The sequence below is a fragment of the Ictidomys tridecemlineatus genome, chromosome 7 (assembly GCF_052094955.1).
Source record: "Ictidomys tridecemlineatus isolate mIctTri1 chromosome 7, mIctTri1.hap1, whole genome shotgun sequence".
Classification (NCBI taxonomy): domain Eukaryota; kingdom Metazoa; phylum Chordata; class Mammalia; order Rodentia; family Sciuridae; genus Ictidomys; species Ictidomys tridecemlineatus.
Genome location: NC_135483.1, coordinates 189,948,651 through 189,967,647, shown reverse-complemented (window position 1 = coordinate 189,967,647; position 18,997 = coordinate 189,948,651). Strand labels below are relative to the sequence as shown.

Below are 18,997 nucleotides of genomic sequence, written 5' to 3'. Positions count from 1 at the left end.
GGAATCTCAAAGCCATTTTGAGGAGGAGTTTTGATCTTGTTGAAACTTGTCTTAAAATGTCTTTAAAATTTTACATTTAAATGAAAATGTAAAAAAATAAGATGCCAAAGGATGAATTGACCAGTAACTCTTGCATATGTTAGTAGAGGTTTAATCTGTTAATCTGTTTTATTTGGGTGGAGGAGGGTGTTAGGGATTAATCCCAGGCCTTGTGCATGCTAGGCAAATGCTCTAACTGGAGTCACCCCCCTACCACAGCCCTAGATTTGGTCTTACATTAAAACTGATGTTTCAGTAGGACTCACTATAAAATAACATAGGTTTGAGTGTTTGTGTCCAGTCTAATTTTGATCACTATCCCTGTACCTTGTAATTAGTTTTAGGGGCTGGTATATATAATATATATATAAATTCATATATGTATGTATGTATGTTTTCTTTTAATAACATGAGATTTTTTTTTTAGGAACATTCATATGCTGTTGCAAAAACTCCTGAAAAACACACACACACACACACACACACACACACACACACACACACACACACTCTCTCTCTCTCTCTCTCTCTCTCTCTCTCTCTCTCTCTCTCTCTTTCTTTCTGATTTACTTGATGGGCTCACTCTAGTGCTCATTAGTTTGTCATGAATTTTCTATGCTATTCTGCAAATTTGAATTATAGAGAGTATAAATTTTACTAGACCTAAAGAGATTATGCTTCTTAATAAAAATTAACGTTGAGCATCAGGACACGATAAACAAGGGAATTAGTAAAATGGTCTACAAGGAGGTAGCAGCCAAGACTTCTCTGTGATTACTGTGGTGTTCTAACGGACTCCTTTAGATTGGGCATCATCAGTTTATGGAGGTTTACTTGACAATAGTCTTAGTATTAGTACTTTATAAATTCTACAACAAAAGGAACCTCATTTTCAGAGGCCCAGTGTTGTCACTTCATGTTAATCTGGTTGTCTACTCCTTGTTCTAAGCCAGGGTTGGAAAAATACAGTCCATGCATTTTTTGAATCTGGCTCACTGTCTGTTTTTGTGATTAAAATTTCAGTTGGAGCATTACTGTGCTCATTGGTTTGCATATTGTCTGCATCTGCTTCTGTGATATAATATCGCCCACAAAACAAAATATTATCCTTTACAGAAGATATTTAAGACTCCTTTTGCTAAATGTGAGCACAAGTGTGATAATGATAGATAGATATAAATTTAGATGTAGCCCTTGATTTGATCACAATTACTGCAAACAAAACAAAAAATTAGGTGTGTTTTAAGACTAAAGAATAATTTATTTGGAGATGAGAACTGCTACTACGACTATAGTAGGACCAACTTTAGGTAATGTAGATTAATTTGAGGTGACAGAGAATGAGATTTGTTAGGGATGTATAACACTTTTAATAACATTCTTAAAAGACTTTAATGTTTTAAATTTTATGTTTCATTAGGTTCTCTAGTTTTGAATGGATAATTTTCCTTCACGATTTTTGAATTATAAAACTTAATGAAAATACAAATGTTAGAGAACCTTCTGGGGCGTGGTGGCACACTCCTATAATCGCATGATTCTGTAAGCTGAGGCAGGAGGATCTCAAGCTTAAGGCCAGCTTCAGCTACTTAGCAAGGCCCTAAGCAACTTAATGAGACCCTGTCTCCCCCCCCCCCCCCAAAAAAAAAAAAAAGTGGGCGGGTGGGGGGGATGTAAAGGACCTGAATGCCAGAATTTGTAAATATTATTCTATGGCTATTGAATTCTGTACCCTGAGCACAGAATATTATACCTCTTTTTAAAATTTTTTATTTTTTAAGTTGTAGATGGACACAATACCTTTAGTTTGTTTATTTAGTTTTTTTAATCCAGTGCCTCATGTATGCTAGGCATTGCTCTAACACTGAGCCCCAGCCTACATTATACCTTTTTAAGTACTTATGGAATGGTTTGAAAAATCACTTCTCGATCCTAAAGAATAGAACTTTTGACATTCCTAAAGAAGAATAGAACTTTTGATGTCATAAAAATTAAAGGTCATGGGTCAAAGCAAGATTTTAATATTAAATGGATGAAAAATATAGGAAAAATAAAAATTCAGTGTATAAAAACCTTACAAGCTTCAGCTTGGTTTTACCTTGAGAGGAGAGAGATCTTATAGGAGAGTAGAAAAGGGGAAAGACTGAGGATCAAGTAAGAGAAGTGAACCTTTGTTACTAAAGTAAAAATTTAATACTTAAAATGAAGGTGTATTAGACTGCTTTGTGGTTCTGGGCCCGGAACCCAGAACCTTGTGAACACCAGACAAGTGCTGTACCACTAAGCTATATTCCCAGTGCAAAAGTAGTATTAGAGATCCAAAAACGGTTTCCTTTTATTGAAAAGCTCACTTCTTCAAGAATCTATTATTGAATTCAGGAAAAATGGAAGAGTAAATAAATATATTCAAAGAGAAACCCTGGGTGGTCTTTTTGAGGAGATGGTTTCACTTTTATGTTGTTGGAGATTTATAGCATCCTTGCAGATTCAGTTAGAGATATCACTGTGTGAGGTTTTCATTGATTTATTGCTAAATTCCTTTGAGAAGGTATTTGCAATGGAAGTCTTTAAAAATTTGGTGCTGTGTATTGGATCCAAGGCCAGCCTTATTCCTTTGAAACCCAGGCCCTAGCACTGAGCTACCCACCCCAGTCGATTTTTGTTTGAACAAAATATATTGATATGGATGAAATTTTGTTCTAAGTTCTCATTAGTATACAGACTTTTATATGGAGAATGGATGTCTGCTGTGAATTACATAAATTGCATTTATTATATGAATATCTCATATGTATAGTACCAATTTTCCTGGGTCTATATTAATACATGCTCTTTTTATTGGTTATGTAAATCTTCTTAATTATTGCTTGTGATTAAAAACATCTAACAGTTGAAAACACATCATGTTGGAGATTTTTTTCAAACTAGCTTTTAGAACATTTTTGGCATAAGGTTTGATTTGTTACAAATGTGATGCAGCCATATTAATAATGGACTCTTTTGAATGTGTTTGGAATATTTTATGGTAAATTCTTAAAGTATCTCTGTAGGACTTTTTCTTTGTGTACTTTCTATTGATATTTTAAGTTCTTGGCACACTGTCACTATCTTGATTTGATGTACATTACTATTAAATGTTTCTAATAATTTTCTGTGTAAAATCAGTTTGGGAATTTGTTCATCAGCCTCTGCATTACTATGCTTATCTGAAAGAAAAAATTTGTTTTGCTTATTTGAATTTTAATGTACAAATTGGAAACCATTATCATTGTGTGAATTACAAACTGCCTTTTCTGTAAATTTTTAAAAAATTAATAGTCATGCTATCAAGTTAAATTTTTAAATTATAAATTTAAGTTCAATAAATAAAAACAAAAATAATGGGGCTCCATGTGATGTTTCAGTGTGTTTACATTGTGTAAATGCTTAAATCAGGTTAAGCATATCTATCTTGTCATTTATCATTTCTTATAGTGAAAATATTCAAATTCTTAGCTTGTTGGGAATATACAGCCCATTGTTATCTATAGTCACAGTACTATGCAATATCACATGCTGTTTACAAAAAGTGGATTCTAAGTCTGGTTTTGCTTTTTGTAAAAATTTAGCATACTTTGATATCTATAGTAAAATTACTGAAAAATTCATTATTAAGTTGCCTTAATAATGTTACAGAATTATGACCACTGGTAGTAATAAGAAATCTTAATTTGCAGGTATGCTATAGCATTAGTTTTAACAGGGAAATTTCTTTGGCTATATTATTTGAAATAGAATATTTAATAATTTAATATTTAAAAGAAGGGTAGGTCAATAATGAAGAATTGGGAGGCTTTTTTAATGTAAAATATTTCATTTTCAATTTTGTATTTTCATCTCAGTGTCCTGATAGATTTCTGTTTTGATTTTCTGCTGACAGGTCACATTTAGGGCAGGCAAAACATAAGAGATATAGCCCTCCTGAGAGTAGAAAATCTAATTCTAAGGCACCCAAAGTGCAGTCTAATACTACTTCTGAACTGTCAAGGGGACACCTTTCTAAAAGGTAAATCTTCACATTGCTTATGTTTTCAAGGCACATCTTTTTTGCATTTGAATTACTGCATATATTAAAGCTTACCAGGTTATTCCAAACTGTTAAAACAGGTTTTTATTATTCTTGAGTATAACTTTTAGGATTAATAGTTTACCACCTTTGTAGCAGTACCAGTGCACTTTGCCCCAGACAGTGAAGTTTTTCCTTGTTTAGAGATCTCCGAGATTGCTTAACAAAGAATTATAGGCATCTAAAATGCCTTTTTACCATTTTCTTTACTATTTGTTGGAATTGTGGTTTAGGTCAGTGATCCTTAAGATCTGATTTGTTAGGAGTCTTTGGAAAGGAATGTTAATGTGAAGATTTGATATCACTACAAAGTAAAAGTTTGTAACACTTGTATTGGAAGTGCCTATGTTACATCCTTTGAGCTTTGACAGTTGTGTTTGTGAAAGGAACATCAAGATTCTAGTTTCTATTGACTCTGAACCACTAAACATTTTTTTCTTGTAATCTTAACTCTTGTTTTACAGTGATTAATAGTGTTTAGTGTCATTAATCTTTGTGCTGAAGAGTACCCTATCTTCTAGTCAAATATTTTTGCCATCCAAAATCACACATTTTTTTCTCCCTGCCTTCCAATTTTGAACTATTTGAAAACCTATGTTTTTTTTTTAATACTAGACTTATAAGGAACTCCCCTAACCCCCACCCCAAGCATTTCCAAAGGTTTAAGAAGTTAAGAAATAAGTGTTATATGATAGGTTTACAGGCTGTTACTAACTCTTTTCTTATCTAACTTCTTAGAAGCTGCAGTTCATCATCTGCTGTCATAGTCCCACAACCAGAGGATCCAGACAGAGCCAATACTTCAGAAAGGCAAAAAACGGGGCAGGTGCCTAAGAAAGACAATTCTCGAGGAGTGAAACGCAGTGCTAGTCCAGATTACAACAGGACCAGTTCTCCTAGCTCTGCGAAAAAACCCAAAGCACTTGAGCATACTGAGTCTCCCTCAGAAACGAGTAAATCACATAGTAAGTCAAAGAAGAGACATTTAGACCAGGAGCAACAACTGAAATCTGCACAATTGCCATCAACAAGCAAGGCTCACACCAGAAAGAGTGTGGCCGCTGGCAGTTCACGGAGTCAAAAAAGAAAAAGGACAGAGAGTTCTTGTGGAAAGAGTGGTTCTGGGTCCGAATCAACTGGTGCGGAAGAGAGATCTGCAAAACCTACCAAGCTGGCTTCAAAATCAGCCACCTCAGCCAAAGCTGGGTGTAGCACCATCACTGATTCTTCCTCTGCTGCCTCTACTTCCTCCTCGTCCTCTGCTGTAGCCTCGGCCTCTTCCACTGTACCACCAGGTGCCAGGGTGAAACAAGGAAAAGACCAGAACAAGGCTAGGCGTTCCCGTTCAGCATCCAGTCCCAGTCCCAGAAGAAGTAGCAGAGAAAAGGAACAGAGTAAAACTGGTGGCTCTTCAAAATTTGATTGGGCTGCTCGTTTCAGCCCTAAAGTTAGCCTTCCTAAAACAAAACTGTCTCTTCCAGGGTCTTCTAAGTCAGAGACATCAAAACCTGGACCTTCTGGATTACAGGCCAAATTAGCAAGTAAGTTAATGGAAGATCTTTTCTTTAGGGGGTTTGTCAAAAGTGATTATGTTTTTAAGTTATTTTTTCAGTCTGAGGAAACATAAGATTTATTACTTTATTTATATAATAATACTTGATAATTGATATTACATTTACTTTTATGGAGACAGATATATAAGAATCTTGCTTTTTTCTTTTTTTTTTTTTGGTAGTACTAGGGATTGAAAATGGAGGTGGGTGGGTGGTATTCTACCACTGAGGTATACCCCCAGCCCTTAATTTTTATGGCTTTTAAGGAACTTGGACTAAAGATGAATACTGCTAATGCCTCGTACACTGCTCTGGGTCCTAAGTTAGTGGGAAAGAATATTGCCCTTTTTGAAAGTTGGAGTGGACTATAAAGAACTAAAGTTTGAGAATAACGCATTTAAGCAAAGAAATGAGATGGGGGAAAACAGTGTTATGTATGTTCCTTTATGAGGTAGCTTGAGATCTTTGGGTACTTTCCCATCTCCTTTTCCTGAAAGGTTTCAGGAAGCTTCTTATTAGAACTGATTAGATCTAGCGATGACCCTCTTCAGTTATGTTTCCTGAAGTGCTAAAATATTTTTTTTTCTTCTAGTAGTTAGCTTTTTTTTTGGGGGGGGGCGCGTAGGAGGGGTGGGCTCAGGTAGGAGATAGGTTCTGTTTTAAGAAGTCAGAAAAAAATAGAATAAGAAAGCACTTATGCACATTTTCCCCTTATTTTGCAATATTGGAGATAATACCCAAAGCCTTGAGCGTACTTCGCGGGCAAGCACTATACCTCTGAATACATTTCTAGTCCTTTTTATTTTAAGACATGGTCTGTGTATCTGTGTCTGTCTCTCTCTCTCTCTCCTGGGGATTGAATCCAGGGATGCTTAACCAGTGAGCTGTGTCCCCAGCCCTTTATATTTTTTGAGACAGTTTTGCTAAACTTCTTAGGGCTTTGCTGAGTTGCCGAGGCTGACTTTGAACTTGAGATTCTCCTGCCTCTGCCTCTTGAGCAGTTGGGATTAACAGAGTACAGGAAAGTACCAGTGCACCTAGCTATTTATCCCCATTTTTTAAAAGCATTGAATTTTTGTTATAGATTACCTTTTTCCCTTTTGTGTCCTGATAGAAGATTGTGGTTTCAAATCTACATTTTGATAGGGCTAGGACCTTTTCTTGCTTATTTGAAGATTTTACATGATGTCTACCAGCATTCTTGTTGGTTGAGTTAATATTGAATCAGTTTAACCTAATATTGAATCAAAGCTCTTAGCTCTGTTTAACTATAATCTCTAACTACTTTTGATTTAGTATTAGTTGAACTTTAACAAGGATACTAGTAATCAACATTTAAACTGCACCGTAGGGTTATTGTGTTGGTAATATTTTTTAGATTGTAAAACTTTGCTCTATTTGGTGTTTTAAATATGGTATACATATGTATAAAATCTTTTCAGTTACAGATAACGAATCAGAACTTGTTAGATAGGAATCTTAACCTTAAAAGGAAATAAAAGCCCAGGTTAAAAAGGAATAGCAACTGTTTGTTTGTCCTGCAAAAGTTTTCTTGATAATTGAAATTATTTATTTCAGGTCTTGTACCTATTCTCTTCACATCTTTTAAGTGAAGTAGAAGCATGTGTATAACTCCATGTGGGTGTGTCCATTTAGTAGCTGTGTAATCTCCATAGCCAGTGGACCAACTTGAGTTCATAGTGAGTTCCATGGAATTCATTCTTCCCCTTTTCCCTGTTCAGTCTATCTCACTTGAAGAGCTCATGTTTTTTAGGTATTATTTGTAGGAGGATTCAAGTGCTGGGTGATATAGATAGTATTAGTGTGTCATAGCTTCAACACTTCTCAAAGATCATGATGTAGTATATTGACATGATTAAAAAAAAAAAAATCTGGCCCTATCAGTGGCTGATTAATGGGGTTTCCTAAGTTGTAAGGGAGCTCTCAGTCAGGAAACACCAAGATTTCTGGCAATGCCATTGAGCTAGTAACAGATCAGTTCAGAGAATTCTCTCAAGTGTGCTTTACACATAGTTACAAACTGATTTAGTATTTTAAAACTCATTTCATAATGATTTTCCTTATCTTCACAGAACCTCGGTGTATTCTATTATCACTATATTGCCTTTTTAGCCTTACTTCTACTTCTCTGGTTCTGATCTCTATTTATAGCCTAAGTCCTGGAAAGAAAAGAAACCAATCAACCATTATTTGTTTTGCATCTAGTAAGTGCCAGGTATTTTACATATGCATTCACATGTACTTGTCAAAATTGTGCTTTAGGATAGTTATTGAGTAACTTTATTCCAAGGAGGTGAAATAATTTCTCTGAGTTAGGATTTGAAGAAAGGAAGTATATGTGACTTTAAAGAGTTACCTGTATTAGTTCCTGTGTTTTACTATTTTAACATAATTGGGTCACTTGGAAATTTTAAGACCCCTGAGGAAATGAATTTTATTTTTTCCTTCTTTCCTGCTATTGATTAATCTTTAGGAATGATTAATAGGTGAACCCAGGGATTCATATACCATTCACCATGTATTTGCTTCTTTTCAAATAAACGAAAAACATTTCCAAACAAAGTAATGAAAGGCCTGTAAGTGCTTGACAGTTATTCTAATACTTTATATGGATACCTTTTATTTACCCCTCATCATCCCTGTTTTGCAAGTACGGGTAAGCCACCTTGAAATCATTGGTCAAGTTATGTGTTCAAAGGCAAAGAACTAAGAAGTTACAGAGTCGAGGGCATATTCAAGTCATGTAGAAATTGACCTTGAAAATAATGCACAGGAATATCGGATCAGGTGAGGTAAATCTTGGGATTCTTGAAGTCATACAGGGTGGGGTGTATCTTAGATATATGTTGGGGATGCAAATCAAGTCAAGATGGCGCCTGGCAATTTGCCAGGAGGAGTGGTTTGTGAAGCAATGCCAGCGTGCCATTAGGATGGTGAGGATTCCTTATTGGCTGACTGCTGTATCTAGATGATGATAATTGAGTCAAGCTATGTGTAATCAGTTCAGTTAGGTATATATATCTCTGCTGTCCCGCAATAAAGCTGCTCCTGCTGCCTTGGGTGCCTGCTATCTTGAGTTCTCGCTCAGTTCCCACTGAGTTTCCCTGCAATAAAGCAGTTCCCGCTTCAACCTTCAAGTTGTTTGTCACCTCCTGGTTATTTTTGCCCAGCCGGACTGCGGCAGATATGATTAAATAAACAGATTTCTTTTTTAAAAAAATTTATTTTTTAGTTGTAGTTGCACATAATACCTTTATTTATATGTGGTGTGAGGATGGAACCCAGGGCCTCACATATGCTAGGCTGAGCCACAACCCCAGCCCCAAATAAATGCATTTCTTCATAAAGAGTTTATATAAGAAGGCTTAGAATTGGTAGATAATTTCTCTGGATTTGAAATAATGGTATTTGGGATGAGGAGAGTACTTCATACAGAGCTAAAAGTCTTAGATTTGAGTCTCATCTTACTAAGTTGTGATTATGGGAAGTTTGTGAGTTTTTAAATTACTAAATATGCACAATAGTATTTGAAGAATAAATGAATATGTGTGGAGACTTGGCATAGTGCTTAGTACATGGGCATGACAAAATTTAGGGTGTACAACTGAAATTAATACCTTAAGGCAGAAAATATAGAGAACAACATTTTGAGACTGAATATTGAAAAATCCTGACCACTGATCAGGTTAAGGTAGTTATTTTTAGGTTTGGGAGACTCAAATTTAACATGCTGTTATTTCCAAGTTTATGAGGTTGAGGAAATAATTTAGCTATAATTATGATGCTATTCTTATTACAAAGTAATAATATTCATTCTTATAAAAGAGTAAATGTGAGAACCACTTTGTGAAATTAAAATATCATTTAATCTACCAGTATAAAATGGTGTATGAAGAATTGTGGTCTTGTATTTGACGGGCTTTTTATACATCAGGGCTTATTGGTTGCATTTGTTCTTGCATTAATCCAAAGGGCAGAAGTAGTTTTGATGGAGAAAAGTTGATAGATTTCTTATTCATTTAGACCTCAGTGGGAAAAACATATAGTAAATGGAATAGGCCTCTTAGTGATATAAATGCTTCAGACTGGGTAGTTTTTTTTTTTCTCCCGCAGATATTATTTGTTTCTTCCAGTTTTTAAGACTCAGTAAATCTGTTTGTTGGATGTTAAACCTTTCTTTAGGCAAAGACTGATTATAAGGTATGATTGGTTTATTGGGTAAAGGAAAAAAGTTTTTGAATTATAGAAATAATGGTACCTTCACGGTGCTTCTGAAAAATGATTTTTCATGGTCAAATATTACCCAATGATATCTTCATATAACTGCTTAACCCAGTTTTTTTTTACAGATTTATTTGACCAACTGTTCTTCCCTCAGGAGATAGCAGTGGATTATGTAGTACACTTTTGGAAGTGATACAGTCAGGACACTTAAGTAGAAAAACCTTTTGTAGTTTGTTACTCTGGGAAAGGTTGATAGGTTGGTGAACATGTATGTTCCTTGTGAGGAACTAGGGCTGGTAGAAGAGCTGGTGAAATAACTATCTTAGTCATGGAGTCTTCTGGAGCATTACTGCTTGCCATCTCCAACTGATCAAAATAGCTCTGTGATAGAGGTCACTCTGTATCAGTTGGTAGAGATCTTGAGACTACCACAGAAAGGATAGTCCTGTGTGATAATTTTTAATGTGTATTTGTAAATTATTGTAGCTATTATGTTCTGTTTAACCAAATCAGCAAACATTCTTACAAATTTATATAGCATAAATGTAAAACCAGTAGGATGGTTTTAAAATATAATGTTTAATACTTTAAATAACTTAGTTTGCCTTCAGAATATATTTTGCTAATCTGCCTTTTTAAAAACCACAATTTCAAAGTGAGATTAGTAGATGGTAGCACAGAATTATAAGACACAATTGGTGATCAAAATCTGAGTAATTACGAAACTTATTTATAGAAAATTTTAAAGATATTATATTTCCAGTCTGTGTCTATTTGTAGCTCTAGTTTACTCTCCATTATTTAAAGTGGACAACATGTGCATATTATTAATAACATGGTGAGCTTATTTTCATCTTGAGTATTATACTCTGCTGGTGACTTGCATACAGCTTGTGGCCATTATTAGAACTAAACAAGAATCAGGCTAGTGATGAATTTTGAGAAGCAATTCAACTTGAATTTAGGGCCCTTTCCATCAATCTGAGACATGTTACTTTTCTCCTTACTGAACTCATTCTTTCTTCTTCCCCTTACGCTAGGGATGAAAAGAACTGGGAAGTCAGATGATTTTTGGTTTCACCTTTTTGTGTCTTGTAGGATCATCTCTCTTGAGTTGAAAAGTTGTGGGTTATCTTTGAGCTTTTCTATATTACACAGCTTATGTTAAAACAACTTAGCAACTTAAAAGTTTTACTAGTTCCCAACAAACAGTATTTTTTGAGGCTTTAAGAAATTCAGTAAATTAGAAAAGACATGCCAAATTTAAAAAAGATCAGTAAAAAGAAACATATCTTTGGCTTTGTTAAAAAAGACTTTGCTTTGTTTTACATTGCTCATTAATTATAAGTGACCATGTTATATGTTTGAGTAAACTACGAATTGTCAAAATAATCTGATCCATATCAGGTAAAATCAGTCTTCTCTACTCTGGCCTGTGTTCTGTAATATCTTTGACACTTCTAATTCTAAAATATGCTATTAAAAACAAAAATCCAGAAGATACAGAAATCGATAAAGAAGAAAAAGATGTCACTTTTAATTTCGTTCATGAATGGCTACTTCTTTTTTTGGTGTGTATCCTCAAATTTTTCTCTTATTTATTAACAAGTAAGAGAGGTTTAGTCAAGGATTAAATAAGATTTCTTATTAAAAATTAGCAGTCATAGCCTTATGTGGAGGTGTATCTCTCATCCAACTTATTATTTTTTCAAAATAATAATAAAAAGGGCGGGGGATGTAGCCTACTGGTTGCCTAGTATGAATGAGGCTCTGGGTTTAGTCTCCAGTACTACAAAACCCCCAGCAGTCTTCTCATCACACTGTTTTTTCCCCATAGTTGATTATCTTGATATTCACTTGTCTATCTTGATATTCACTTGTCTGTAGATTATGTGCTATACATGTCCATTTGATTTTTTTGCCTTCCAGCATCATCTTATCTCCTCACCCAGTAAACAAATAAATACTGCAGATACTTTCCCCGTCAGTTACCACCAGTTTATGTAAATGTCATCTATACCAGCCACATGGGAATGTTTCCTTTCTTACTGCATGTTTGTTTTTCCTGCATTTAATGATGATATCTTTGTTTTCCTTACTTTTCAGTGATGCATCACTTCCTCACTCCATGCTGTATACTGATTGCCTAATTTTTTCCTCAAGCTGTCTTCATGGCATCTGTTTCATCTTCCTGAAGACATGAGGCCTGGGAATAGTTGATATTTAGGCCTGGTTACAGTACCTTTTTTTAAGCTTTGAGGTTTTCTTTGATCTTTAGTTTTTCTAGATCCCATTTCGTGTCTTTTGTTTTAGTGGAACACATCTTCCAATTGCTTTCTAAGAAAAACTAATGAGATTTTTAAAAAGCTTTGTCCTTTTTTTTCAGATTTTGAATACCTGGAAGTTATCACCTTGTTACCTGTTTAATAGATCAGTTGGATGTAGAATTTTGAATCAGGAAGTATCTTCAAAATTTTTGAAAAACTATATTATCTTAGTTTTCAGTGCTAGAACCATTTCTATTCCTGACCTTTTGTCTATGTAATTCATTTCTGTGGAAGCTTGCAGGTCTTTATTCCCAATATTTAGAAAAGTCAAGATATTGCCCATTGTTGGGTGTTTTGGTTTCATTCCTTCTAACCAATTATCCTGGCTCCCCTGGGTCTCAGATGTTCCCCAAGACAGTAGTTTCAGCTCTCATACCAGGATGTTTTTTCAATCACTCTTACCTTGTTTTCTCCTTCTTCATTTCCTATAATATGGGGATGGTCTTGATCTGACCTCCTTTTTCTTGCTTTATTTTTAAAAATGTTCTGTTTCTGATAGGTTGGAAGACAAAGAAACCATTCTGTTGATATTGCTTCTGTTAACTCTTTGTTTTATTTTCAAGAGCTTGTTTTCATATTTTATTCCCCATAGAATCCTGTATTTGGTCTGTGGAACTAAGTTTTTTGTTTATTTTTGGAGGGGATTTATTTTGGGGTAGATTTCATTTTTTAAACTGAAATTTCTCAGATGCTGTTAATTCCTGGTTGTTTTCTCATACTCAAGTGTGAGGTGAGACCAAAAATCTGTGAAGTTTGGAGTAAGAAAGTGAGATTTGGCGAGATTCATTGTCTACTGATCTGATCAGGCTGTTTTGTTGTGAAACCTCATTTTATTTTTAGATTTATTTCCGGGTAATTCTGTAGGCATAATTATTTCAAACTCCTGCCTTAAGGTAAAGGCTTAGGTGCCAGAGTGCTAGAGGAATAAACTGAAGAAGAGGTTTGAGAAAGAAGTGGAGAGTATGTCATCTAATATTTATGCACTTGATCCTCCTTCCCTCTCTGCATTTATGATATGGTGCACCTATTTATGATATGGTGCTGTGTACTTTGAGAATGTATGTTTTATACGCAGTAAATAATGATCCAGAGGTTTTTTGTTTTTTTTTTAAAGAGAGTGAGAGAGGAGAGAGAGAATTTTTAATATTTATTTTTTAGTTCTTGGCGGACACAACATCTTTGTTGGTATGTGGTGCTGAGGATCGAACCCAGGCCGCACGCATGCCAGGCGAGCGCGCTACCACTTGAGCCACATCCCCAGCCCTCCAGAGTTTTGCTGGCCCAAGAGAGATGCAGTTGTCCAGCTATGCAAGTGGGGGAGGGGAGCTGGGAATCTCACTGTTTCACAAACATCCCCTCAGTTAATCCTCAGTTTTAACACCAGAACTGCCCCCAGAGAATCTGGTATCATCAGCACCTGAGCCTTTTAGGGTTTCCATATTTTTTAATCTGTTAGTTGGTACTTATTTTAGTTTTATACTTAGAGCTTTTGGACTTTCCAGTGCATATACCTCTGGTATTGCAGTCTCTCTTCCATTCTATTCATCTGTGTTGATTTGTTTCAATTTTTTTTTTTTTTAAGATATTGTCTCTCTTTTTTTTTTTTCTCTCACCTATTTTGCTCAGTCTGGCCTCGAACTTCTGATTCTTCTGCTTCAGTCTCCTGAGTAGCTGGGATTAAAGGCATGTGACACTGTGCCTGGCTATTAGTTCTATTTAATAGTATTTCATGAGGGGACAGGAGTAAATGCCATGTTCAGTCATCTGTGTTTACCCAAAGGCAGGTACTTTTCTGTGTATGTGCACATCTTTTCTAAGAAGTAGGATCTTGCTATACATGATGGTGGTAACTGAGTGTGCATTTTGTGCCTGGCTCCATAATTGATACTTGACATATGTCAGATTTCATCCTCATAATTACAGAATGAGGTAATATCCATATTTTAAGTGTAGAGACACCAAAGTGTTTTACTTGTTCAAACATCAAGACTTTCCTCCTGTCAGAAAACTACAAACTGCTTGATATTAAAAGTAGCTACAAATGGCTATATCTTAGTCAATTAGTAAATGACAGCATATACACTATTCTAAATTTTTAAATTAAACATAGCTTTGTAATTTACATCCTTATTTTCTTGTTTGGTCACTGGTTATGCCTCTTTTAAATATTAATAGATGTTTTGAAATTGCTCATAGAAATATGAATTTATATTTCCACTAGTGGTTTAAAGGTGCCAATGTATTTGTTTCATTAACTAATAATTGTTTCTATAGATTTTAATTACCATATTGTTCTTTATTTAACCATTAATAATTGTTTCTATAGATTTTAATTACCATATTGTTCTTTATTTAACTTTCTTCTATTTTTATTTTCAGTTGTTCCTTTCTGCAAAAAATAGATCAATATCTTCGTGCCTTTCTGCTATTTTTAATATTGTTTGATCATTGCATGAAGTGTGGCTATGCTTTGACTACGAAATAATACTTTTGCTTAGAAAATTGTATTTGGATTTAGCTTATTATTATCCACAAAAATCAGTCTCTTATTACCGAGTTATTTAAAAATTTATGATACCTTTTTATGTGATCATAGATTACTTTTTATTTCATGAGTTTATTGTATCAAAGTAAACTATTAATAAAGATATATATGCTTGAAGGTAGTCATAGAGTATTCAAGGCATACCACAGTCTCATGATTCTGTTGACTAGTTTCAGGTGTAAATGTCTTTTAAAGGACTTAAAGCTGTTTACTGAAAAGGTACCCAGTTATTTTTCTTTATTAATCTAATAATCTAAGATTATTAATCTTAAATTTTAACCTAAGTTTTCTCAGCAAAATAGTCCTAATATATGAATGGTAAGTTAAATTCCTGATGGGTTGTAATAATCCAAAGAAATGGATGATTCTTACAGTGAAGATTATGGAACACTGATGAGAGAAATTGAAAAGGACATACACACACAAAACAACAACAACAAAAAAACAAAAAACAAGACATTTTATGTTCATGGGTTGGAAGGATTAATGTTGTTAATATCCATTCTATCCAAAGTAATTTGCATTGAATATGCAAGTCAAAATATCAGTGACATTCTTGAGTTAATTTTTCCTAAGGTCTGAGACATTTCAGATTAAAAATTGCATACCATTTTTCCTTTTTTATTTTCAAAGTTCAGCTCTGTGAACATTTTCTGTAAAGGGCCACATAAGTATTTTAGGTGTTTCTCACCCCATACAGTCTATTACATCACCATCTGCTTTTATTACAACTCTATAAAAATATGGAAACCATTCTTAGCTTGTGGGCTGTATAAAAAATACCGTCAGCTGGATTTGGCCTCCAAGGCACGATTTGACAACACCTACTTACAGTGAAATTTTTAATGTAGTAATTTCTTGTAATCAGAAGTTTGGGGTTTTATGTGATACTCAACTAAAATTTAACGGAAAAAGAACTCCATCCACATGAGTGGTAAAGCCAAGAGATTGGCTGACTTCAGGCTTGGATGGATCCAAGAAGTCAAATGAACATGGCCTAACATCCAAACCTTGTGGCTTAAGGACCCATCACCTCCTCTTCTCCTATAGCCCTCCTTCCAAAAAACAAGGACACACTGTCTCATCATTCATCTATCAATTTGTAGGGACGTCACTAGTTTCCTTGGGTCATATGCTTATCCTTAAATCAGAATCACTGTGATGATTAGAGATCATAGAATAGTCTGGTCTGAGTCCCACTTGTGCACAGATTGATGGTCTCTAACTTGTCTTAAACTTTTCTGACTTTACAGTGGTGTTAAAGTACACCAGTCATTCTGGTTTTCACTTTTAATACAGAATTCAGTAAATTACATGAGATATTATTCAATAGTTTATTAAAATTGGATTTGTATTAGATGATTTTATCCAACTGTACATTGGTATATTTTGTTCATGATTAAGGCAGTCTGGGTAAAGCTAAGTTGATTGGATAGATATATTAAATACATTATTGACTTACAGTATTTTCAGCTTCCGAGTTTATAAGAATGTAATCCCCATCATAAGTTGAGAAGCATCTGTCTTTGGAGTGTAACGTGAATGACAGTTTCTTCTGTACCACATGGAGAAAGGGCAGGACATAAGCTTCCTAGAAAATTGAAAAAAAGAAAAAGCATGGTGCTCAGAAAAAGGATTGCTAGACATTAGGTATAGTCATCTTGTTTGTCTTTTATCATCACTCCCAAATGAAAATATAAGCCTGGTATGGTGTCACATGCATATTATTCCAGTTACCTGGGAGGCTAAGGCAGGGAAATTGCTAATTTTAGGCCAGCCTCAGCAACTTAGATCCTATATCAAAATAAAAAATGTGTAGTTTACTGATAAGAGTACCCAGGGTTAAATCCCAAGTACTGAGAGGGAAAAAATTGGAAAGTTCAGTAAGTTGCATATTTAGAATACTTGATAATAAAGGGGGCTATATTTCCATTTAGGATTATGTAATAGATCTGATATATGTATATTTCATATAAAATATTAGCATACCTTCAATAGAGATTATGTAAGAATATTAAATATAAAAAATGACAGTGAATATGTACTGTTAATTTTTTAAAATATTTTGTTAGTTGTTGGTGGACCTTTATTTTCTTATATTTATGTGGTGCTGAAAATCGAACCCAGTGCCTCACACAAGCTAGGCAAGCGCTCTACCACTGAGCCACAATCCCAGCCCTTAGTTGTTAATTATTAAGTGATTTAGCAAAATTAAAGAATAGCAACTATATAATGTTCTATCTTGTTGGTTCCTTTAGTAGACAGACATGTACTAGTATTTGTTTTTCCTTCAAAGAACAGAATTGGAATCATGTCACAGTTGTGTACTTAATAAGAAATACCTAGAAAATTTAAAATAGAAAAGAAAAATCTACTGGGTCCAGTGGTGAATGTCTTTAATTCTAGCAGCTTGGGAGATGGAAGCAGGAGGATATAATTTTGAGGCTAGCCTCAGCAACTTAGGCCCTATTAAGCAAAATAGTGAGACCCTGTATCAAAATAAAGTCTGTGAATGTAGCTTAGTGGGGAAGTGCCCCTGGATTCAATTCCTAGCGCCACCCACCCCCCAAGAAAAGTAAAGTGCACCCAAAAGTGTGTTAACTCTTTTTATTTAAATGTAAATATCCAGAAAATATCTAGGCCACTGTCAACACTTTCTCTCTTGATTCATTTAAAATGTTTTCTCTTTTTTTTCTTCCCCAAAAAAGCTTAAGGCTACAGTCAATACATATGTAGTTTAAATGTTTCATTTTAAAAGCCACCCTTTGCAAAAGGACTCACTTTTTAAAAAATGATGAAGCTGTGAGCTTGAGTAAATCAAATTGGGGCTAGCAATGTACATTATTGGGGGAAAAAAAGTATATTGTAGAACAAATTACATTTTTTTAAAAGCAATATCAGGTTTTGTTTTTAGATACATCTGAAAGTAGAGTGTATTTTCACATTATACATACATGGGCTATAACATATTCTAATTAAGATCCCATTCTTGTTATTGAACATGATGTGCATTTATACTTGTGGTATATTAATATATGAACATAGGAAAGTTCCATCCCATTCATTCTACTGTCTTTCCTATTCCTATCCCTACTCCCCTCCCTTCATTCCCCTTTGTCCAGTCCAATGAACTTCTATTCCCTTGTCTTGTGTGTGTTAACACTTATTACAATTCTTGAGAATACAATATAGCTACCAAATTCTTGTTCCCATATAATGTCAAGAGCTTTGAGAAAAGTAGCTTGTTTGCATTTATTTCTGACTTGATTATTCAAAGACTTTGTGGTTAAGAGTATATTAATCTTATCAGTGATATTCCGGTTGCTTTTCATAGTGGCATCATAAAAATAAATGCTGAATATAATTTTTCTGCGTTACTGAACTTGGGAAAGAAATGTGCATTTATGTAGACCTATGCACATGTGTTCTATTGGTTTTATCTTCTTCTTACTCTTTGCTTGGCTAGTAAAATGAAGGAAATAACTCTGCAAATACTGTATTGGTTTATAGGTAGTTCTAAAATTTTCATTTAAGCCAGTAAGGTATAATTTTTATCACCTTGCCAGAAATATATTGAAGATGTAGTAGTCTCTTAGGCATCAAAATAAGCTTAGGAGTCATGTAGTTGATTGGACTACACACTTTTAAGCAAGTTAGTTAATATTTTTGTGTTTTGAATAAGAAACATCATCATCATAACTTATCTATGAAAGTGCTTTTGAACAACTCAAATACTTCAAAATTGTAAAGATAGTATATTAGAGCAGTGTCAGATACTGAATAGGCAAAAGAAAGTTAAGCTATCTTTTTTTAAATTATTTTTTTAGTTGTAGTTGGACACAATACCTTTATTTATTTTTATGTGGTACTGAGGATTGAACCCAGGGCCTCATGTGCTAGGTGAGCGCTCTACCGCTGAGCTACAACTACAGCCCAAGTTAAGCTACCTTTTTCTAAAAAGTCATTTACCAAACTGCTTCATCTTGTACTTTGCCATTTCTAATCTTCTAAAAACATTTTAGACTTTTGGGAAGAATTATTTATAAAAAAATTTTTTTTTTACTTGGTTTGTTTACAAATACTAAGTAGTTGTCATCGGGAGCAAAGATAATAGTAATTATTCAGAAGAGCTAGTTTTTTTCTCCCATCTTGGTTTTAGGCAGTGTTGCAAATAGTGATGCTC

At 34.4% G+C, this 18,997-nt stretch overlaps 1 protein-coding gene across 23 annotated transcripts in view; it reads left to right on the top strand.

Annotated features, from left to right (window-relative positions):
• The window catches only part of Trip12 (thyroid hormone receptor interactor 12), a 150,889-nt gene that overhangs the window by 55,654 nt on the left and 76,238 nt on the right, over positions 1–18,997 (top strand). For 16 of the 23 annotated variants that reach the window (XR_013424355.1, XR_013424356.1, XR_013424357.1 and 13 more), the window contains exons 3-4: positions 3,959–4,084; positions 4,883–5,685. Coding sequence is in view for 20 of the 23 variants with exons in the window: in XM_040267969.2 (XP_040123903.1) it covers positions 3,959–4,084; positions 4,883–5,685 (929 nt within the window). In the remaining 3 variants the exon portion in view is untranslated. The remainder of the gene's footprint in view (positions 1–3,958; positions 4,085–4,882; positions 5,686–18,997) is intronic. The other 7 variants (XM_078018160.1, XM_078018163.1, XM_078018158.1 and 4 more) reach the window with 2 other exon arrangements.